At 33.2% G+C, this 24,949-nt stretch overlaps 2 protein-coding genes across 2 annotated transcripts; one reads left to right on the forward strand and one right to left on the reverse strand.

Moving 5' to 3' along the window:
* The first annotated feature begins 545 nt into the window (after positions 1 to 545).
* On the forward strand, positions 546 to 10,179 carry LOC132732309 (torsin-1A-like). The gene is made up of 5 exons (XM_060718702.1): positions 546 to 752; positions 3,421 to 3,683; positions 4,895 to 5,070; positions 5,808 to 5,922; positions 7,858 to 10,179. The coding sequence occupies exons 1-5, from the start codon at positions 581 to 583 to the stop codon at positions 8,173 to 8,175; spliced, it is 1,044 nt and encodes a 347-aa protein (XP_060574685.1). The 5' UTR covers positions 546 to 580; the 3' UTR covers positions 8,176 to 10,179.
* Positions 10,180 to 13,411: 3,232 nt separating this feature from the next.
* Positions 13,412 to 24,576, reverse strand: LOC132732311 (torsin-1A-like). The gene is made up of 5 exons (XM_060718708.1): positions 24,267 to 24,576; positions 21,833 to 22,095; positions 21,203 to 21,378; positions 17,243 to 17,367; positions 13,412 to 16,682 (listed from the first exon to the last, which is right to left on the reverse strand). Exons 1-5 carry the CDS (start codon positions 24,457 to 24,459, stop codon positions 16,414 to 16,416), a joined length of 1,026 nt encoding a protein of 341 aa, XP_060574691.1. The 5' UTR covers positions 24,460 to 24,576; the 3' UTR covers positions 13,412 to 16,413.
* Positions 24,577 to 24,949: the final 373 nt, after the last annotated feature.

A 24,949-nucleotide genomic window follows, 5' to 3' on the forward strand; every position in this document is an offset into this window, starting at 1 on the left:
ATTTCTGAAAAAAGTAGATGGCTAACCTATTATATTTTGGGCCTCATTGGACTTAGATAGTGTTGAAGACAGTATATAATTCATCAAGAACAGTGGAATCCAGAATTAAGCCTCAAATTTGACTGATTTACTATAGAACAAATAGTACGAAAATTCACCGGGCCGAGTCCAAAATAGTAATAAATTCTGAACAAGAACGGCACTATACGGAATTTAGATTGTTAATGTTTGTATTTCCGTTGTTTTTTACAATAAAATATATCGATTTAACACGTTATTTGTAAAATTATTTTTCTAAATTAATGTGCGTGTGAACAAAGAGCGCTGTGGAAATCGAGAGGCTGCATACGTATTAGCTGCTGATGCGGATCCTACTTTGTTGATAAGGGAGCTAAATTTAGTCACGTGGTAGAATCTATTAGAAACCGGATATAGGTCAAGTACTGACAATGTAAACATCAAATCGAAAGTAGAATTAATTTAGATCTTGCAGAAACCGCGTTTACTATGTAAACTTCAATTAAGGATATAATTGTTAACAAGAACACTTAACAAAGTTGTGAATTTTAAATCTAAAAAAATGTACTTGTTTAAAGGAATTTTAGTTTTCTTTTTCTTTTTGACGGTGGTTTCGGCAGATATTTTCACGTTCGGCGCTGTTCTGGCAGCATTTTGTTCAGCCGCTTATGAAAAATTATTCTGTAGAGATTCAGAATGTTGTACAGATAGATGGATATCTACTAATTTTAAAGGTGTTTAAATATATATATATATATATTTATGCCATAATTATGAAAACTAAAAAACTAACAATTATTGTACTGTATGCTTTTGTAGTAATAGTGTCAAAAAGCGTTTTTTCTGTACGAAATCTGCTGTGGTCATAGTATTATTTTTACAATAGGTTTATCTCTTAGATTTGGTTTGCTAAATTGCTATTCATGGTCATGCAACTACTTAGTTAGGTAAAGAAGCAGGCGCTTGTTTTGGTTGAGTCTATTATGTTTTGTTTAGGGGGGTGAGTTGTCATGCATACACAAATTTACAATTTATATGCATTTATTTTTTTCCAATGATTGTTATTATCTTATGTTGTTTTATCAATTCATTTGTAAATAAGATTGTTATATGTCTTTTAACGGAATAATTTTAATGAACACGAAATTAGTTCACACCTACATGTGTATTGGTAACGTGATGGTTTAAGCCAATGAAAATACGTCAATATTATTATACTCAGGCAGAGAAAAAAGTGTGCAAAGAGTAAATCGATAATCTTTATGTAGCCAGCAAACTTTGAATTGCAAGTATTTTTTCATATCTTTTCGGCAGGATAAACTGTCCGAGGATTCGTATCGTAAAATGGCTGCCATTTACAGTATCAAGTGATTATCCCAAGCACCACCGCGACTTAGCGCGGGAATTTTAATTATAGCTAACCTCGGCGCGTATACCTTTCTCATATTTTATTGTAATAAATATTTACAAACTGTGTCTTTCGGTTTTTTTATCAATATATAACCAATAATGATGCTAATATGAATAAATAATCATATCTCAAATCTTTGACTATGAATTTAAAATGAAATTCTACCTGAAGTGTATTAAAAAGGTTTTTAATTTCCTGTAATTTTATTTTGTGAATATGCTTCAAAGCAGTCAATTGACCGTGAATTTTCTTTTCATATTTTGATTCCCTTGAAATCATTTTTCTCATGTGAAGGCATGCAACTTTAATGTGGTGATACGTTAATTACATTCCATGAAAATGTTTAAAGATATAAAATATCTCATGACATGTTTGTTCATTTTACATTACACCTTTAATTCAGCAAACATAAAGTCTTCACAAAAAGTAGTATGCAATCGTACCTATATTACATACGAATGTATGTAATATTTTTCTTGTTTATTCCTTGAAATAGTCTCATGTACTGTAAATATGACATGCTCACAAACATAAAAACTATCTATATACAAATAAAACAAATAAAACAAAAAACACAGTCCATGAGTTAACTTATTTAATTATTTGCCATTATGTTTGTGTGTGTGTGTGTGTGTCTAAGATCTAAAATAAGATTATACATTGTCTGTATTAAGACATTGTTTAAAATTTCACATTCCAAAAATTAACTGTCTTCAAGTGAAATATGATCAAAGTGCTTAAAATCTTTGCGCTATTGCCTCTACGGGTTTACAACTGTTATTAGATCACATTTCAATAGTTATGCTTTAATTGAGAGTAATATATTTGCTTCTTGTATTGTACAAATTTTGTACAGTACCGATAGGTACAGTTGAACCAGCAGTACCGATAGGTACAGTTGTACTAGTACCGATAGGTACAGTTGTACTAGTACCGATAGGTACAGTTGTACAAGTATTAGTAGGTCTGTTGTACATTGGTAAGTCTGCTTGTACAAGTATTAGTAGGTCTTTTTGTACTAGTATTGGTAAGTCTGCTGTACCAGTACCGAATTACCGATAGGTAAAGTTGTACTAGTACTGATAGGTACAGTTGTACCAGTATTAGTAGGTCTGTTGTTCTAGTATTGGTAGGTCTGCTGTACCAGTACCGATAGGTACAGTTGAACTAGTACAGATAGGTACAGTTGTACCAGTATTAGTAGGTCTGTTGGACTAGTATTAGTAGGTCTGTTGTAATAGTATTGGTAGGTCTGTTGTACTAGTATTGGTAGGTCTGCTGTACCAGTAACGATAGGTACAGTTGTACTAGTACTGATAGGTACAGTTGTACCAGTATTAGTAGGTCTGTTGTATCAGTACCGATAGGTACAGTTGTACTAGTATTGGTAGGTCTGTTGTACTACTACCGATAGGTACAGTTATACCAGTACTGATAGGTACAGTTGTACTAGTATTGGTTGGTACAGTTGTACTAGTATTGGTAGGTACAGTTGTTCTTGTATTGGTAGGTCTGTTGTACTAGTACCGATATGTACAGATGTACTAGTACCGGTAGGTACAGTTGTACTATTACTGATAGGTACAGTTGTTCTAGTATTGGTAGGTCTGTTGTACTAGAACTGATAGGTACAGTTGTACTAGTATTGGTAGGTCTGTTGTACTAGTATTAGTAGGTTCTGTTGAACAAGTACTAGTAGATACTGTTGAACTTGTTTAAGGTACTGTTATACCATTAGTAGCAGGTACTGTTGAACTAGTACTGATAGGTACAGTTGTACCAGTACCGATAGGTACAGTTGTACTAGTATTAGTAGGTCTGTTGTGCTAGTATTAGTAAGTACTGGTAGATACTGTTGAATTTGTTATATGCACTGTTGTACCATTAGAAGCAGGTGCTGTTGAACTAGTTCTAGTAGGTACTGATGTATCATTTGTACTTGTACGTTATCGGCATTAATAATGACTAATTTGAATGTATGTAACTTTTAGGTTTGAAACAGACTCTTAATGACAAACTATATGGTCAACATCTTGTCGCCGATATCATTGTTAATCAATTAAAAGGACATATCACTAATCAGCCACAAAGTGCACTTGTTTTCTCCTTCCATGGATCTACAGGAACAGGAAAAACATATTCAACCAAGCTTTTAGTCGATAATATGTATAAGAAGGGAATGCAAAGTAAATATGTCCACTTAATATCGGCAACCAAAGATTACAATAATGACTCCGAAATTGCGTATTATAAGGTACTTGTATGATAAAGTTTTGTTACATCTACTATCATGTTAGTAACGTTGGTTTTCACAAGCGCAGCATTTCGGGTCTTTCCGTCAGTCTTTGTATAAGCACAGACACTTTGGCTGGAGTGTGGAGCTCAAAACGCATTTAAATTCCAAATGAAATGTATATTTGTCAATCCTAGCACGTGTAATTATCATGTACATGCATATAAAAAACCTTAATATAATTAAGCCGTTTTGAAAAAAAAAAAAACATCTTTAATATTTTTTTTTCAAAACGGCTTTTATTAATTTTTTGATATACAGTAGAACTTTGATAAGTCTAAGTTTAAGGGACTTAATTGTGTCGGGTATATTGTAAGTACATGTGCTAGGATTGACACATATACATTTTATTTGGAATTTAAATGCGTTTTGAGCTCCATACCCCATATTTCTGTGCGGATAAGAACCGATTATGGTTTTGATTGGAAGATTATGAAGCTTATATGATATTAATATGAGTTGATGTAATTTTCAACAAACAGACTATTTACGATACTAAATGAAATATTTAAATCTTCAATTTTGTGAGTTAATGGCTTCATAAGAATAAAGCAACAGAATAAAGCGAAATTCAATAAAGTTTCGAAGAATCCATTTAAAGCGACATACCTAACATTTAAAGCTGCATGCCTCCAGATAAGCCAAAATATTTCAAGAAAATAAGACTTGAGAAAGATTTAAAATAAGTAAGAAGATTAAAGATTCAAATAATGATTTACAGGTAATGTGCGAATAATGACTGATTGCGGTATTTATCACCATAGTTCGACTCTGGCTGTGACTATCGCAGATTTTGGCATTTGTTAGGTAATTCGGCTGAAAGTGCTGTTTGCAGTATATAAATTACTTTCTTTATTCACTTCACAATAATTTAATTTTAAAATTATTTTTAAAATTTTCATGAAAATTTGCATTAATCTGAGGGCATGCGGCTTTAATTTGTCCCTTGGGGACCAAATGTATTCTCGCGCTATTCTGTTTTAGACCCTCGCGATGATTAACTTTAATTTTAATTTGCATGTTTTTATGCACTATATTATTTTTATATATTATATGTAATTTTTTTAGTAAAAAGAAACAATACAGAAAGCGTAAATGGCTTAAATTAATTATAACAGGCACTATATTAATGACCTTAATGTAAACAGGGGTCATTCATACTTTTTTTGCAGGATAAGTTAAAAAAATTTATTGAAGCACGAGTGAAGGAGTGTCGACGTTCATTGTTCATTTTCGAAGAAAAGGACAAGATGCCAGCTGGAATTTTAGATATTCTACGGCATTATCTAGATAATTATGAAAAAGTTGGGGAAGTGGACTACAGACAGACAACATTTATATTTATAAGGTACACCTAGTATTTGAATATGTAGTAGGAGCTGCTTCAAAGTGCAGGACGTGAAGTGGTTGCACAAATATATAGGCCAAACGAGCGGAATGGTTGCAAACTTGATATGGCATCTTGTCATGAAAATTGTGTAATGTTCGCTCGATTTTGTCCATGTAAGTGGATTTGTATGTAGTTTTGAAGTCTTTGAATATGTCCAGGAGCTAGATTCTTGCCTATTGATTTGACGGAGTTATTGAAGATATAAGCTTTTCATTTACATATTTTATGAATTGACAAGTGACGATTCTGGTCGAATTTTATGCTCATTTTCTGAAATACCAAAATTATTTTCGTTGATAGTATTTAGAATCAAACGAAATAACTAATCATGAAGAAAATGTATATGGCTGTTGTTGGTAAGTGTAATTAAGATACATGATCTTACATATCTTTATATACCAGATAATAAAGTGTTCTATAAACAAAATGATATTACTCATTATATATATTTCAAGAAATAGTTCATATAAATATCCAAATAGAGCTATTATATTTCTTATGTTTTTATCAATATTTGAAAAATTGAGCGAAGAACTGTGCCTGTTGTAGACCGTTCAACTTAAAGCTTTTGTCTTAGATTAATTATAAGGATATTTGCCTCGATTTGCTTGATTTACTTTTTCTAAATTCAACGTAATAAACGGTTAAAACAAATCCTAAAAAATATGGTGTTATATTTTTATCTATACTTGTAGTAATACAGCAGAAAACGATATATTTACGAAAACACTTGAACATTGGAAGAATAACTTAGCCAATCCGAGGGAATCAATTACATTCAAGGAAATGGAACAGATAATAAAATTATCTGCTTGAAATGAAAAGAGTAAGTTTGAATACTACTTATAAATTTTATCATAGTTTCTGCATCATCAAAACATTCGGCAATCTGATTGATAGTCATACTCCTTGTCACTTAAATAAAGACAGATATTGTTTATTATATATTTCAATATACTGACGATTTTTAGCAATTCTAAAAAAAATAGTTTGAGAATCAATTGCGAACAGCATGTGTAATCTTGCAATATTAGCTATCCTGCCATATATGTTTGTGTAAATATCATTTGTTATCTAGGGAGAGGAACTATATAAGTTTTCTTTCCTTCTAATCCCTTTCAATCTTATGTTACAATTATATACATATAAAATGTAATGCATTTAAATATTGAAAGAGCATCGAAACACGAGGTTATTACCTGATTTGAAAGAGGGGGCGTAGCCCCCGAGTATAAATCAGATTGCCGAGTGTTTTGATGTTCTTTCCCTTTTGTATCATAGTCAAACATAAAAACACGTTCCCTGATACCACAATATGAAACCCCACAAAAAAAGTAACCAATGAACGAGCATCTGAATATGATATTTCCATCGCTATCCCTTTCTCTGTCGTCACAATATGTAAACCCCGGACAAAATGAACCAATCAATGGGCATGCTCTAAAGTGCGGGTAACTAATACCTGCACTCGAGTTAACTCACTGTGCATGTATATGTATAACTATGTATAACTATGCCACATTTTCAACAGAAAGGTCCCCAAACTATGATACAAATATGTTTAAACTAACAGAATGCATTAATCAGATACTCAATTTCCCTTATTCTATGTTGAGTTCTTATTACATCAAATTGGCACGCATTTTTTATTATTATTCTATTATTCATTGGATTTATCAGCACGCATTATTTATTATTATTCTATTATTCATTGGATTTATCTGCACGCATTATTATTATTCTATAATTCACTGGATTTATCAGCACGCATTACTTACTATATTATTCTATTATTCATTGCGATTTATCAGCACGCATTATTTATTATTATTCTATTATTCATTGGATTTATCAGCACGCATTATTTATTATTATTCTATTATTCATTGGATTTATCAGCACAAACATTATTTATTATATTCTATTATTCATTGGATTTATCAGCACGCATTATTTAGTATTATTCTATTATTCATTGGATTTATCTGCACGCATTATATTATTCTATAATTCACTGGATTTATCAGCTTGCATTATTTATTATAATTCTATTATTCATTGGATTTATCAGCACGCATTATTTATTATAATTCTATCATTCATTGGATTTATCAGCACGCATTATTTATTATTATTCTATTATTCATTGGATTTATCAGCACGCATTATTTATTATTATTCTATTATTCATTGGATTTATCAGCACACATTATTTATTATTATTCTATTATTCATTGGATTTATCAGCACGCATTATTTAGTATCATTCTATTATTCATTGGATTTATCTGCACGCATTATTATTATTCTATAATTCACTGGATTTATCAGCTTGCATTATTTATTATAATTCTATTATTCATTGGATTTATCAGCACGCATTATTTATTATAATTCTATCATTCATTGGATTTATCAGCACGCATTATTTATTATTATTCTATTATTCATTGGATTTATCAGCACGCATTATTTATTATTATTCTATTATTCATTGGATTTATCAACAGGCATTATTTATTATTATTCTATTATTCATTGGATTTATCTGCACGTATTATTATTATTCTATAATTCACTGGATTTATCAGCACGCATTATTTATTATTATTCTATTATTCATTGGATTTATCTGCCCACATTATTAATTATTATCCTATTTTTCGTTGGATTTATCAAACCGACCGTTTCCTCTATTCTACCAATGTTAAGTTCACAACAAAACATAATTTTAATTTTTAAAAGATGTTCCTTACTGCTGCTGTGAAACACAACATTGTTACGATTTTATTTTTTGCAGGTGGTTTGTGGCACAGTGACCTTATAAAACATGATCTTATCACAGCTTACGTACCATTTCTGCCACTTGAAAGACAGCACGTGAGGCAATGTATAAAACAAGGACTGATTCGGAAAGGGTTTTACAAATCGATTGATGAAATAAAACATGGACTAGTCGAAGAAATAGCAAGCGAATTTGTGTACATCCCCGAGGATATACAACTTTTTGTTGTAAATGGTTGTAAACGTGTAGATCAGAAAATAGATTTAATCATGTACTAATTAGAATTTAACATACAGTAAAACCTCTGCAGAGCAACTCCTTTTGGGACACAAATATTTTGGTCGTTGTTAAGAGGTGATGCACAAGAGAGGTTTAAAGATATACCATGCTCAGATTTGATATAAGAAAATATTGATAATTTCTGTACAGTCTCTTTGCAAATATAATATAACAATGTTTTGACTTCATACAAAGTGGATATGTTGTGTTTAAAACTCAACGAACTATAGGTGATTACAAATGGATAGTGACATTAAAACACTGGCAGTTTTTTTAAGAAAAGGCGAACCTTACTTGTCTTGTAAAATGGAATGCCGATTCTCATACATAGTTTATTCATTCCCTTAATTATATTAGACATATTCAGCAAGAATTTCATAGATTTCAATAAATTTCTGTGATTAAAATATTTCACTCTAGTATGAGCATAGTATATCTTTAACTTCTGTAAGGACTTATGCTGTGCTCCTCTTAGTTCGTGGTACTACGTTTTCGGGAGTTTTCATATAGACATATAGGCAAAATTAAAACTGTTCAATAGAATTTCTTCAAACTTGGCATGTTGTTAGAATATGATAACAGAAACATTTTAAGCGGAAAAAAATTGGGGTCACCGTTCTCATTTTTGAGTTATCTGCCCCTGAATCAGAATTTTCTACTTATTTGAGGTCATTTCAAGGGCAGATAGCATACTTAAATGAATTCTTGTTTTTGCTTCTGGATTATGTTTTTCTTTTTATTGTTAAGTACAATACATAATAACATGCATTTCCGTATATCGTTTCTGTTAATTTTTTTCAATGAAAATAAAGGTACTTTAAATTCTTAAAAAATAGGGCATTTTTTAAGAAAAAAATGCATGGGTGAAAAGAAAAAGTGAAAAAAAATTTATCCACTCTACATTTGTTCTTGAAATTTTGCATATCGACTTAAAGGAAGGTAAGCTTCATGAAAATTAGAAAAAAAATTGTATTGCTTCCCTTCATTGTAAATTATCTGCCCTTGAATTTAACGAAAAAGTCCAATTCAAGGGCAGATAACTCGAAAATGAGAACGGTGACCCCAATTTTTTTTTTCGCTTAAAATGTTTCTGTTATCATATTCTAACAACATGCCAAGTTTAAATAAATTCTATTGAACAGTTTTAATTTTGCCTATATGCCTTTATGGAAACTCCAAAAACGTCCTTAACGCTTTGAAGCAAAAAAGAAAACAACACATAAAATTTACGATACAAAAATTGTCATTAGCTGTAACATATACATGTAGGTATTTTCTGCTGTATGACATGAGGAAACAACAATATATTCAGTCAAAATCAGTTTAAATGAGCCAGACGTTGACCAAATGTCGGCCATTTTGAAAACAATGTATCATTTAAATCGCGGTAATCGTGTTTTATTTCATTTTTTTCATATTTCAGTTAAAATTTCTACATGTTATTTTGCATAATTTTAAATATTACAAGTATCTTTACATTGTAACTCAAAATTTGTCTTTTTAACAAACAAGAACATTTAGAAAATGATGATTGTTTCAGACGTATGCACAAATTTTACGGACTATTGTTGCTTTTTGCTGAAGTTTGTAAAATGTTGTTCTGTTTTACGTATAAATCTATAGATTTCAAATATTTTGCACAAAAATTTTGTTGTTTAGGTGTTTGAATAAAATATGTCAATTCTTACCAATTTTAACACTGGTCACATAAAAATATGCCATTACCGTGAGATAAGTGATGACGCGGAATTAGTGATTTTGAGTATACTTTGGGAAAAAATAATTCCCTTGTTGTACAGAAGTTATTACTTTACAGGGGAAATTCTGTATAGGTTGTACCGAAGGTCACTCTGCTTAGGTTGTACCGTAACTCTGTATTCATCATAGAGTAAACATGAAGTAAGACTTATCATGCTGATGAGCTTTGTTAATGCAACAAAGATTGATTGATTTCCTGCTTATCTTATCCGTTTTTACCAAGTAATCAATAAAATTAAAAATTCCTTTTATTTCATGTGTATTTATTTGTATATTTGAATGTTTTAACTGCAAGTCTTTATATAAGAGACATAAATCATATTGGTCAACTAACAAGCAAACACTGCTTTATTATGAAGTACATGGACGATCATTTGTTGTGTTTCTAAAGACAATTGAGGTCTAGAAATTATATTACATTGTACAATAAAGTATAAGAATATAAGTTTCTAGAACATAACTTTTACATTTCAAATTTTGCTTTGTGTAAATTATAAAAAACTAGAACTGCCACTGTCATGGCATGATACACCCGCATACCACTTTGTCAGAATCAACAGTGGTCATTTAGAGCTAAAGGACAACCTCTTTGCCAAATCTGAGCTTACTAAGCCAGTGCATTGCTTAGTTATGTATTCTACATGCTTCAAATGTGAAAATGTCAAAACAAATTTTAAAACCCACATAAATATCATTTATGACAAAACCACGGAATTTCATACCGACTTAATTAAGTGAATTTACAGTTAAGACATTTAAAAATTAAATACATCAGTATATTGTAACACCCAAGCTTTTTTTTACTTGGTAAAAATGGTAACTAGAACTATCACTAAATGTGATTAATACCCCCACAAGACTGCTTCAGAAATGAGGATGTTACTAGTAACAGAATAACTTGTAAAAAAATTGAAATATAGAGTTATGGTTGTGGGCAATTAAAGATAGTTGTGGTTCTTGTATGTTGCATTTCCTTTCAATGTGGTTGGCCATTGATGAAGTTTTATTGAATTACTCTGTAATAAGTCCAGAAAGACAAGGAAAAGAAACAAAGGGCAATAACTCTATAAATACTGAGGATGGAGTTATAGTTCTTGTGCACTGCACTTCCTCTTATGGTGCTTGACCATTGTATGAAGTTGTTTTGAATTCCAACCAGTACGTTTTAAGTTATGCTCTGGACAAGGAAAAGTATCAAAGGGCAGTAACTCTGTATTTTGTCAAAATGGAGTTTTGGCTCTTGTGCACTGCACTTCCTTTTAATGTTCTTGTTTGTTTGTTTGTTTGTTTGTTTCATTTTACGCCTTTTTCCAACAGTATTTCAGTCACATAGGCGGGTAGTTTCCTAACCATCGTTCCTGGAGAGTTACACCAGTACTAGACTACCTTCCTCCGCGCTAAACTACCAAAGCATCTCCCGGGGATCGAACCCACGCCAGAGAGGTAACTGGATTAGAAGTCATCGACTCTAACCCCTCGACCACGGAGGCGGTTTAATGTCCTTGACAACTGAAGTTGTTTTGAATTCCAACCAGTAGTTTTCAAATTATGCTCTGGACAATGAAAAGTAACAAAGGGCAATAACTCTGTAATAAGTCAAGATGTAGTTATGGTTCTTATGCACTGCACTTCCTCTCAATGTGCTTGACCATTGTATGAAGTTATATTGAATTCAAACCATTGGTCTTCAAATTATGCTTCGGACAAAAAAGCAATGGAAAAGTAACAAAGGGCAATAACTCTGTAAGTAGTCAAGATGGAGTTATAGTTCTTGTGCACTGCACTTCCCCTTATTGTGCTTGACCATTGTATGAAGTTGTTTTGAATTCCAACCAGTAGTTTTCAAGTCATGCTCTGGACAAGGAAAAGTAACAAAGGGCAGTAACTCTGTAATAAGTCAAGATGGAGTTATGGCTTTTGTGCACTGCACTTCCTCTCAATGTGCTTGACCATTGTATTAAGTTATAATGAATTCCAACAATAAGTCTTCAAGTTATGGTCCGGACAAAAGAAAGCAATGGAAAGTAACAAAGGGCAATAACTCTGTAATTACTTTAGATAGAGTTATGGTTCTTGTGCACTGCACTTCCCCTTATTGTGTTTGACAATTGTATGAAGTTGTTTTGAATTCCATCTAGTAGTTTTCAAGTTATGCCCCAGACAAGGAAAAGAAACAAAGGGCAATAACTCTGTAATTAGTCAAGATAGTTATGGTTCTTGTGCACTGCACTTCCTCTCAATGTGCTTGACCATTGTGTGTAGTTATATTGAATTCCAACCATTAGTCTTCAAGTTATGGTCCGGACAAAAGAAAGGAATGGAAAAGTAACAAAGGGCAATAACTCTGTAATTACTTTAGATAGAGTTATAGTTCTTGTGCACTGCACTTCCCCTTATTGTGCTTGACCATTGTATGAAGTTGTTTTGAATTCCAACCAGTAGTTTTCAAGTCATGCTCTGGACAAGGAAAAGTAACAAAGGGCAGTAACTCTGTAAAAAGTCAAGATGGAGTTATGGTTCCTGTGCACTGCACTTCCTCTCAATGTGCTTGACCATTGTATTAGGTTATAATGAATTCCAACAATAAGTCTTCAAGTTATGGTCCGGACAAAAGAAAACAATGGAAAGTAACAAAGGGCAATAACTCTGTAATTACTTTAGATAGAGTTATGGTTCTTGTGCACTGCACTTCCCCTTATTGTGTTTGACAATTGTATGAAGTTGTTTTGAATTCCATCTAGTAGTTTTCAAGTTATGCCCCAGCAAGGAAAAGAAACAAAGGGCAATAACTCTGTAATTAGTCAAGATAGTTATGGTTCTTGTGCATTGCACTTCCTCTGAATGTGCTTGACCATTGTGTGTAGTTATATTGAATTCCAACCATTAGTCTTCAAGTTATGGTCCGGACAAAAGAAAGGAATGGAAAAGTAACAAAGGGCAATAACTCTGTAATTACTTTAGATAGAGTTATGGTTCTTGTGCACTGCACTTCCCCATATTGTGTTTGACAATTGTATGAAGTTGTTTTGAATTCCAATCAGTAGTTTTCAAGTCATGCTCTGGACAAGGAAAAGTAACAAAGGGCAGTAACTCTGTAATAAGTCAAGATGGAGTTATGGTTCTTGTGCACTGCACTCCCTCTCAATGTGCTTGACCATTGTGTGTACTTATATTGAATTTCAATCATTAGTCTTCAAGTTATGCTCCGGACAAGGAAAATGCAACGGACGTCTGGACTGACCCGCCCGTCCTACCGACCGACCACTGGGTGACTCCTATATACCCCCCCAAACTTTGTTTTTGGGGGTATAAATAAATTTCAATTGGTTTTAAAACTGATTGAATACAGCCTTAGTGTAGGAACACATCGCATCAAGGTTTACTTCATTTAATGCCTCATAGAGGTAAGACCACATGCAATAGGTACAAGTATGATCTGAAGGTCTTCAAATGGAAAAAAAGTAAATACAATTTCAATATTTTGAGACATTTTATTTATGTACATGCATTAAACTAAACCAATAAATAATGCAAAACAATATTTTACGTGAAATAGCACTTTTATACAAATAGCACTTTTATACTTGTAATATTGAAACTAACATCAGAATAAAACACGTTATCTAGGTCACAAGTTAAGTACAGTTATTCGATAACCATCAAAATCTAAGTTTGGCTACCTCTGAACATTCTATTAACATTTAAAATTTTTGTCAATTATCTTGTGAACTACAGAAACAGGCGGCCATCTTCAAACATCCCTCAAATCACTCCATGTCAGCATGACTAAAATAAGCAACAGAGAAGTGCAAATTTGGACATGAATTTTGAAGCTAATTTGAGCCGCGTCACGAGAAAACCAACACAGTGTGTTTGCAACCAGCATGGATCCAGACCAGCCTGCGCATCTGCGCAGTCTGATCAGGATCCATGCTGTTCGCTTACCAACTCTATTACAAGTAGAGCAAACTGATAGCGAACAGCATGGATCCACGATGGTCGCAAACGCATTATGTTGGTTTTGAGGCTATAATTTTGAGTTTGTTGGTATAAATGCTTACTTTGTACATTATATATTTTGAAAAATCATTTTAAAGCAGTATTATTATTATAAGCCTTTTTTGCTGAAAAGGAGTTAACTGTAAACTATGGTAGAAATCTTAAAAGACAATATAATTGAATTAATGTCCATAATCAAAACAATACTGTATATTAAATAGGTAATTAAAATTAATTTTTGAGATCATAATTAATTTTAAATTTGTTTTGGTGAATATATATTCACTAAAAATGTTTTTTTTTTATTAAAATAATTGAAAAGAAAAGATGAAAACATGCAAAAAGAATGTATTTGAAAAATTAATGCATAAATTATGTTAATGAACATACAGTTAATTACCTTTCATTTTATCAATAAATTATTAAACCAACAAAAAAACAGTAAAAAAATGTTTTCCAATAGTCTGACTGCATTGACAAAGTTAAAAAAAACAAACAATTAAAATAGCAATGGACTTTTTCTTACATTCAAAGTAAATCTCTGGAAACTAAAAATTTTTACATTCTGTCGCAATTAATCATTTACTCATTACTATGTATAAATATCTTAAATGGAGGAATGTTCCGGAGGATCTTGGTCTGCACTGGTTGTTGTCAGCAGCCTAAAGGTTAATACTTTCAAACAATACGGTGGAAATAAAAAACAAGCACCAAGAGATCTTGGTAAAAGAACAACAGTCACTTTAGGTAGGTTTCAAAGGCTTTGTTGCACTTCTCATGACCTAACATACAGTGATTTCAATTTACTAGTCAAAATATTCTGATGTGCCAAAGCTGGATTCTGAGATACTTTTGTTCTGGATCAGAATCTCCATTCTGAGAAGGGGAGATATTGCTCATACACAAAATAGTACAATATCTCAATGTGCAGTACAATTAGTTGTACTAGGACATTTATATACATGTGGTATAACCATAGTTCTTGACCTGTGTATAAATTACTCACAATGTCTCACAATGACAACAAATACAATGCATATCTTCACCTTAGGGCAGTAAAGGGTTAACTCCTTATATAATTTAATAAGAGTTAACCCATTACTGCACTAAGGTAACAATATGTTAGAATTTAACTCTGCATAAACACTACATGCACTATGAAAGCAATGAAAGACCCTAGAGCTATTTTTTTCAGTTATTATGGCTTGTGATCAAACTCCAGACCTCACATGCACTCACACCAAACCGTACTTCTAAAAAATATTCTGTCACAATTAAATAATTTCAAAAATTATAAAACATTACAAAAATATAGATTTAAGTTTATCTTATTTGAAACTGAATTGATATTGTCATTAGATATTCAATTAAATGCTGCAAGCTAACTTCCAGTTTTACTGATATTTCCAACTTATGAAAATTAAAGGAACTCAACAGAGGTCAAAAATCTGAAAACATAAAATTTGAATTTCTTACATAGATCATGTAGATCGATCAGAACACTTAATGCAAGTGAAATAAGAAAATATACTTAGAAAAAAAAATTGAAAATCATATTTCTGTGCTATTCTTAGCCACACTTTTCAATTTTAAGTCAATTTTACCAATTAGACTAATTATTCTGGGAAAACGGAGTGAGAGAATGATCTAAAATTTTGCACACAAGTTATAAGTTATTGGTCTAGATCTACATCAAATTAAACATTTACCTCAAAAAATTAGTTCCAGCCTCTACATTTTAAAAAACGTTGATGGAGTCCCTTTAAAGGGGAAAAGAGCAACATATGTCAACCTAGTTTACAATATACACAATATTTCATTTAAAGAGACATAGGCTAGCCTATGTACTAAAACAACTTTCCTTAACCCTAACGACACATTTTTCTGTCAAATTGAATCATGCAGAGTATGTGGACGGCTACAATTTTTCAGAATTATTAAGAAAATAACAACACCAAAATATGTGATACAATATTTTTTTTTGGCCCTGGTCAGAATAATTTGACCATATTATGTGTCTGTGAAGCAAGTATTTCTAACAGCTCTGTCATATGGAAGTCTATTTTCCCATAATTTCATCTACAGCCTATGGTTACAGATATACATGTATTTATATCTTCAGGAATTCACAAGAAGTTTGTTACAGTTTTTTTCCCATAATAATACTGCTGTAGTTGAATAGTTAACAATCTTTTAAAATAGTACTGAAGTTTGTTAGAGTTCTTCAAAAATAATGTTTATTTTCACAACAATGCATTAAACACCCATTGTCTAAGCAAAACAATAATACTTTCAGTTCCCTAGAGGTCTTTATTATGACTTCTGTTTTCTTGTGCCTGTAGTTGAGATTATACCAGTACCATTGGGTTACTACATAATTTCCTCAAAGCTCTTCCATTATGAAGTCCATTTTCTCGTGAAAACATTTACAACCCGTGGTTGAGAATATATTTATTCTTTCATGGTACTAAATATTTTCCTCAAAGCTCTTCCATTATGAAGTCTATTTTCTCGTGGATACGTTTACACCCAGTGGTGGAGAATATATTTATCCCTTCAGGATAATACTGCAGCTCGTCGGCAATTTCTTGTACTTTAGCATCAGAAATTTCTTCTTCTGATTTGTAGTACCCTTTATATACAAGTCCATCTTTAATACACTGTTTAACATGACCTCTCTCTAGTGGTAGAAATGGTATATACGCCGTGATTAAATTCTTCAGAATGAGTTCACTATGCCACATCCCACCTGCAATAGAAAATCAGTAACTAAAAGTTTCATTTCACTGGTTACCTTATAATTACAACCAATCAAACATTTTTTTTTGAACATTTTTTTTTCTTGTTAATTAATATAGAGTTATTTGATATATGTCAATGTAATTAATAAACTTCTTGAGGGAAAAGAGGTGATATAGTTCAACTTCTATGGAGTGTGGATCAACAAGCTTTTGGAGACAAAGATTGTGGCTGTTGGTGAGAGGTTTAATTTACACTGATTTTTTATTTTTTGGGGGGAAAATCAATATTGTTGCTTTAAAGATTTGAATACTCTACTGTATAGAGGTGCGGTCTACAGATGTTGTACTGTAATATTATAATGCTGGAGACTTAATGTTATAGACAGAAGTTGTTATAGATAACCTTAACTTGCAACAGTCAATCTGCAATATGGAAATTTCATATTTCACTACATTCAGTTACTTTCGCTTGGCAAACCAACAACCCCTGGATTAAAAGTCTAATGCCCTCCCTGTTGAGCCAAGTGGGCGGACTACAACATATCTATAGGAAGAAATTGTGACCAACTTTTGTTGTTGAGAGCAGGAAGCCTGATAACTTCCTCCATTTCCTTTAGTTTGATACTTTCTCTGTCCACGTTACTCTTCCAGTTTGCAATGGTTCTCTCTGCTATATCATTACCGGCTGTGTTACTGAAATATATATAAATATTTTATACATAAAGGGATGTAACTCTTGTTTTTTTATAATTTAAAGGGGAAGAACTTTCCATCTCCAGGTTACTCTTCCAGTTAGCAATGGTTCTCTCTGCTATATCATTACCTGTTGTGTTACTTAAATATATATATATTTTATACATAAAGGGATGTAACTCTTGTATTTTTATAATTTAAAGGGGAATAACTCTCAATCTCCTTAAGTCAAAGTTACTCTCCCAGTTAGCAATTTTTCTTTCTATATCATAACCAGCAGTGTTACTGAAATATACATTTTTTTTTCATACATAAAGGGGTGTTACTCTTGTTTCTTTTTTACAACCTAAGTGGAAATTACTCTATTTGTTTCAATACCTATCACTCTAACATCAATTATTCATGACTATAAAGGACCATCACTGTATTTTCATTTATATCTCAAGGGGAATAAACTAATTAATTATTCCTGAGACATACGTTATTGTATATCCCAGATTATTCTTATATTGCATTATTCATTTGTTAAATAAAGGTGAAGAAGAAAAGGCTTGGAATAGCACTCTTTAAAATAGACAATTAGAAATAAAACAAAATACATCTCAAATTAAAAACAAGGGTGCCATAGTCACAAAATACGCCCGTTTACGAAAACTTTAGATGGAGATGGGGGCATTATGGATAAGTGTTATCTAGCAAGCAAGTTTTTATTCTTGGCACTGTGTTGTTAAATGAACCTTAAAACAAATCAGTAGGGAAGATATGCACAGGATGTGTGACCTTGACCTTGGTCGCAGGGACCTGAATTTTATGCACGGCACTCAGCCTCACAATGATGAACATTTGTGCCAAATTATATTGAAATCCCTCTATGCATGTAGAAGTTTTGCTCCAGACAAGCGTTTTTCTATGAGCTCTAACTGTGACCTTCACCTTTGACCTAGAGACTTGGTTCATGTGCAGGGCACTACGTCTCATGGTGGTGAACAATTCTATAAAGTAACATTAAAATTCCTCCATGCATGTAGAAAATATGCTCCGGACAACATCTGGATATTTAATCATCTCCAGTGACCTTGACCTTCCAAATATTAGCCTAAATTAAATGTGTCACACCTGTAGTCATGATAATTACCATTTGTGCTACAATCCATCAATAAAAGATGACTAAATGGTCCCTATACACATCTTCAAATTTTTATCTGAACTTTGACCCCTATGTGTAACCTTGACTTTGGTCGCAGGGATCTGAATTTTGCGTGCGACACTCAGCCTCACAATGGTGAACATTTGTGCCAAGTTATATTGAAATCCCCCTAGAAGTTTTGCTCCGGACAAGCGTTTTTCAATGAGCTCTAAGTGTGACCTTGACCTTTGACCTGGATCATGCATGGAGCAATACATATCATGGTGGTGAACATTTCCATAAAGTATTATAAAAATTCTTCCATACATGTAGGAGATATGCTCCAGACAAAATCTGGATATTTCACCATCTTTAGTGACCTTGACCTTGCATATATTGACCTAAAGTACATGTGTCACAGCCGTAGTCATGATAATGACCATTTGTGTTACAATCCCTCAATAAATGATGATTAAATCGTCCCTATACACATCTTCATATTTTTATCTAAACTTTGACCTCTATATTTGACCTTGACCTTGGCTGCAGGGACCTGAATTTTGTGCGCGACACTCAGCCTCACAATGGTGAACATTTGTGCCAAGTTATATTGAAAACCCTGTATGCATGTGGAAGTTTTGCTCCGGACAAGCGTTTTTCAATGAGCTCTAAGTGTGACCTTGACCTTTGACCTAGAGACCTAGTTCATGTGCGTGACATGGCTTCTCATAATGGTGAACATTTCTATGAAATTTCATTAAAATCCCTCCATGCGTGTAGGAGATATGCTCCGGACAAAATCTTGATATTTCACCATCTTTAGTGACCTTGACCTTGTATATATTGACCTAAATTATATGTATCACAGCCATAGTCTTGATAATGACCATTTGTGTTACAATCCCTCAATAAATGATGACTAAATGGTCCATATACACATCTTCATATTTTCATCTGAACTTTGACCTCTATGTGTGACCTTGACCTTGGCCGCAAGGACCTGAATCTTGCGCGCGACACTCCGCCTCACAATGGTGAACATTTGTGCCAAGTAATATTGAAATCCCTCTATACATGTGGAAGTTTTGCTCCGGACAAGCATTTTTCAATGAGCTCTAAGTGTGACCTTGACCTTTGACCTAGAAACCTGGTTCATGTGCGCGACACTGCTCCTCATAGTGGTGAACATTTCTATGAAGTTTCATTAAAATCCCTCCATACATGTAGGAGATATGCTCCGGACAAAATTGGACGCCGCCCGCCCGCCCATAAGCTCGACCGCCCGCCAGGGGCGTTCCCATAATACGTCATAAAAAAGTCTTCTATTTAACGACATCAATTAACCTTTTACCCCATGAGCATATTGCAAAACATGGCCATTCTATTGAAAAGCCTCCTGTTACAAGTTCAAACTGCTATGAAACTATGAAAAATGCTTCAATACTGATAAAACTTGGTATAAATGTTGACTAGACCATAGCCTCTTTAACAGCATGCTCAATCGTAAATTTCCTGTTACCATGGCAACGGGGACATATCAAAATTGCCAAAAATCACTATTTTGCATTGGTTTTTTTTCATCAAAACTGATTTTAAAGTGCTGCAACTTCTCAATGAATTGAGATAGAGTAAAAGGCTTTTCAGCGATGGTTACTAGTTACCCTAAGATCGACCTGAGGCCATTTTCAGCCTGTAACATGCCCAAAATTTTCTTGGCGATGAGGGGGACTGCCGCCCCCTTCAAACCCCCCAAACAGAAGGGGGCACATCCCCCTTCTGGCAACCCCCTGATGTAACATTTGAATAGGGGACGGCGTTGAAAAAGTGGTCACTTTTTTAACAACATTTCTCAAACGAAAAACAGGTGTTTGGGGCCTAAAGAGGACATTTTTTCACTGTTTGAGGCCTCAAAAAAGGGGAAGGGGGAAAAAGCTGTCGTAAGGGAAAAGGTTAATGAACAAAATCTATAAAGAAAAATAGCTGCCAGTAGGACAGTGTGATCTATTCTCAGTGCTTGATATTAAACATGAGCCTAAAAAATGTAGAATTGGCTATTTGAAAAAATGGCCATAATTCTGTCAAAATCCATGTTAGAGTTACGGGCCTTGAACAGAGAATCAAATAAGTGTGTGAAGTTTCAACCTATTCCCTTCAGTAGTTTTGGAGACCCAAATTGCATGCTAAAAAATACCACAGGTTATCGGCGTGGGACCAAGCCCAGTACCCCTAAGGTACCACCCCCGAGGACCCACAATACTACCCAAATATACTTCAATACATTCAAAATACATGTCAATACAAAATCAAACAATTCTATCAAAAAATTGTATTTTGAATGTATTGAAGTATATTTGGGTGGTATTGTGGGTCCTGGGGGGTGGTACCTTAGGGGTAGGGCTTGGTCCCACGCCGATAACCTGTGAAAAATACCAAAGTGTGACGCCAAAGTTCACAATTGGGTGAGTGCAATAGCTCTCAGATAGTCAAGCAAATAAAATGCATCAGCTATTCTTAGTATGCCTAATTCCAGGCTTCCATTATTGGAAGTTTGGGAATCAATTACTCAGTGACTTTGGCTTGTGACTTCCAAAAAAAAATGGTTTTCCTTAGTAAATATATTTATAAGACTTCCAATGTCATACATATTGAAGTTGCTGACTTCCAAATTTTTGAACTTCATGGAAGCCATGCTCTCTCTTTTCACTTTACCTCAAAAAGAAGAAAGTTGCCTTCCTATAGTCAACTCCTCCTAGATTTTCATAGAAGTCCAGGTATGGTTTGAGCGTATCAATAATTCCTGCTGGCATTTTGTCCATCTCATCAAATATGAAGAACGAGCGTGGACATTCTTTCACACGTGCTTCTATGAAGTCTCGTAACTTGTCCTATTTATTGGAGTAAAAGACAATTTTTAACGTAAGGATCAAACAACAGGTAATCGCAACATTTACATGTATATTCTTTTTAGAGCTCTTCAAAGAAATGTTACAAAAGCATGTACGAAAAACATACAACTATTTGTTGAGACACATGTTCATTGCAATCCATATCTTTTCCTTGGTCTAGATTGACATTTTCAATAAAAATAAACAAAATGTCATTTTCTTAAAGATATACATCTGCATGTTGCACTTATATACATGTATATCAGAAATCAGTAGTAATTGTTTCATGGTTCTACTCAGGTGCCGGCCTGTTTGTGGTTGAAATAATGCACGGAAGGGCACCAAAAGTCTTCCTCCACCAGTAAAGTTGGAAAGTTGGAATATGATCTGTTCCCAAAAATAAAGAAAAAGAAAATGCTTAGAATTTCTGCTTTTAGAAACATTAGGTACAGACCTTATAAAATGGCACCATCTCTTTGTGTGGGAACTCTTTCGTGGCTGAGATAAGATGTACATATTTGCTCTTCATTCCTTTAACAAACAATTTTTCAGCAACAATACGACTAACATAATTCTTGCCAGTTCCTGTCCACCCATGAAAAGACAAAGCAAGTGCTTTACTTGGGTTTTCTTTACCATGTGCTTTCAAATGCTTCACTATAGGTTCAATAACCAGATGCTGTCCATATAACTTAGCATCTAAAGTTAATTTCAGATCTGTAAAAAATGGAAAATAAAACATTTTTTATATACATGTATTATATACATCAATGTGATTTTAAGCAAAACAAGAGCCATCACTAAAGGTAATGCATATCCCTACCCACCACTTAAATTAACTTTGTAAAATATTAGTGGTCTTACCATCTAAAGGCAAAATTTAACCTCATTTCATTTCTTTGATTCATATATTTGAGATAAAAATATACATCATTACATGTACAACAAATATGCTTCTTGTTTGATAAAAAAAAAAAGATAAGTAAACCCTGCAAACATTGGTCATCAACCTAAGTAAATGTCACATTTTGATATTTTAATAGGTAGAGTATCTTAGGTCTAAATGTAGAAGCTTCCTTATCAGGAACCAAACATCAGATTATTACCATACAGAAATAATATCATATAAAATTATATCAATAACAACAAGCACAGATCCAACAGTGAGTGGAGTTGGGGAAGGGCTTTATCGGCTATAGACCCCCTAAATATCCCAATTTTTTCAGAGTCTGAAAACTTCATTCCTTCAGACAATATGCTGTAAATATGTTATAATATATAATCTAGGTCATAAAGAATGCTTTCAATACCTTACTCTGGGTCAGTATAGATACAGATATACAGATACAGCTTAATTGCAAATCTTGTTGAGCATGGTGACTGCTGAGAATTCATAATATTTTATTCTTTATATCCCTGTATTAATATACTTCACTATCTAGCATGGACTAAGGTTGTTACGATACGCTCACCTCAAGATACTATACGTATCGTGGTACAGGGTCCATGATACGAATATGGAAAATATCCAACAAAATAGCGTAGCCATAACTCTACACAACTACTAGCCGCAGTGTATTGACAATATTTTGAATTCAACAATGTGGGTTTTATTTTCAAAAGTGTCAAGATATTGTATTATTATTTATAATTTTATTAACAATTTTTTTAGCTGGCCAAAAAGTATTTCCAAAAAGGTTGTTACAGCCGATGGTCAGTTCTTACAAAAATAACAATATGTCGGAAAAATAAATTCAGGAGATTGAAGAAGCATTTTCCTGATTATTTTTTCACCTGAAATCAAAAAAGCTTTCATATTTTGGACTTAAAACCCACTGACACTGATTTAAATTCATCTTTTGCATTCTATACTGAAATAAATACTCCCCTTGAAAATGGTCTGAAATGCCGTACCGTTCTGATTTGTCGTACCGTGAACCGTACCAAGTGAAAACAGTACGATAATCCGCAAGTACGGCATACCGTTACACCCTTAGCATGGACCCCACATTATTGAGGGACTTATTGTTTACACTGTAGATGTCTGCACTGAATTTCATTGATGACCTTAATAATCTAAATTTTGTGTAAAGCAGACAAGTTGAAATTAAATATTACATATTTTGATGAATAAGATATAAATGACTGCACATTTTAAAATATTGAGAAAATGTTGTTAATGGGTTTAAACATTAGCGACTACACAAAACATTAGCGACTACACAAAACTGAGGTTTTACCGTTTAAAAATAAATATACGAGGATTTCAAGAAAAAAATTAACCCTTCTATTAATTTTGTTTAAACATATATATAAGGGTTGAGGGTTAAGGATAGCTCAGTTGGTTTTTAAACTACAGTGTTTAATCGGCAAGATAGCTCAGTGGGTAGAGCCACGGTACAGTATTCTGTGGGTCCTGGGTTCCAGTCCAAGTCAGGCTGCACATCTGTCACACCATGAGTCATTTTAAAGCGCCCAATGGGGGACCGTGATGGTACTTTTTAGAATTATTTTTAATTAAGCAGGGGTGTATGTCACCGTTCAGAATTGTTCACTATTTAGGGGAGTTAGTATGTAATCGGCCAGATACCTCAGTTGGTAAAGCGACAGTACGGTATTCAAAGGGTCCTGGCTCAAGTCCCAGTCAGGCTGCACATTTGTCTCACCTTGTGACACATATTACTTGCTTGATTGTGAAACATTGAAGTTCTAGCAACTTATTTTAATATTTTGTTCCTCTGCTTTCTGAAACCAAGTGTCTTATGAAGAAACATGGTCGTGACCAAATTAGGGCTCAAACCCATATGATCCCTGTTGGTTGAGGGGCCATCACCTAACCACTAGCCTACCGCTCTCCTAGGTATTGAAGCAGGAGAGTTAATAATTACCTGTGTAATTTGCTTTCAACCATCTGTCAGTACAGCATTCATATATCATACAGTTTATCACGTTGAACCCTGCCAGTAAACCTGCAGAAATAGCAGAGCCCACTGCCACAACCCCTGCAGTCATAAATTCTCCAGAAACAAATGACAATGATAAATATATTATGATTATCGTGAAACTTTTTGTAGGAATCATAATTTCACTAGTATAATGCTATTCTGATGGCTTTAGTGGAGTTTAATTTAACAACTTTTGATGTTCACATTTTTATATTTTTTTTCCAACAAACCGAAAGCGGAAGTAGCTAACAATTAGAATAAATAAAATAAAACGAAATGGTAGCAAGACACCTCATCCCCCCAGACACTTCACCCCTCAAATTTTGAAGACACTTCACCCCTTAAGACACTTCACCCCCCAAAATCAGTAAGACACTTCACCCCTCATCCATTTTTTTTCTATAAAGTAAATAAAACAAGTTGGTCAACAACAAAATGCTTATATATGTTTTATATTTATTATTTTTAGTATTATTTGATTAAAAATTTTGCTTATTTCCTTTATTTTTACTAAGTTAAAGCTGATTTAGGTTAATTGGTTGTATTGCCAAATGTATATATCACAGCACTTTCATCCATTAAGTGTTTATTGCATGTCACCTTGTTTATTCAACATGTTGATTAGT

Source organism: Ruditapes philippinarum, unplaced genomic scaffold (genome assembly GCF_026571515.1).
Source record: "Ruditapes philippinarum isolate M1 unplaced genomic scaffold, ASM2657151v2 ctg6299_1_1_1_1, whole genome shotgun sequence".
Taxonomy (NCBI): domain Eukaryota; kingdom Metazoa; phylum Mollusca; class Bivalvia; order Venerida; family Veneridae; genus Ruditapes; species Ruditapes philippinarum.

Excerpts from the sequence above, each read along its gene's own strand:
- LOC132732309 (XM_060718702.1), top strand. The coding sequence starts at position 581 with ATGTACTTGTTTAAAGGAATTTTAGTTTTCTTTTTCTTTTTGACGGTG. Across the intron at positions 3,684-4,894 it reads CCGAAATTGCGTATTATAAG|GATAAGTTAAAAAAATTTAT; the intron begins GTACTTGTATGA and ends CTTTTTTTGCAG. Across the intron at positions 5,071-5,807 it reads ACAACATTTATATTTATAAG|TAATACAGCAGAAAACGATA; the intron begins GTACACCTAGTA and ends CTATACTTGTAG.
- LOC132732311 (XM_060718708.1), bottom strand. The coding sequence starts at position 24,459 with ATGATTCCTACAAAAAGTTTCACGATAATCATAATATATTTATCATTG. Across the intron at positions 21,379-21,832 it reads AGATGGTGCCATTTTATAAG|GACAAGTTACGAGACTTCAT; the intron begins GTCTGTACCTAA and ends TCCAATAAATAG. Across the intron at positions 16,683-17,242 it reads TCCTGCTCTCAACAACAAAA|GTGGGATGTGGCATAGTGAA; the intron begins GTTGGTCACAAT and ends TTTCTATTGCAG.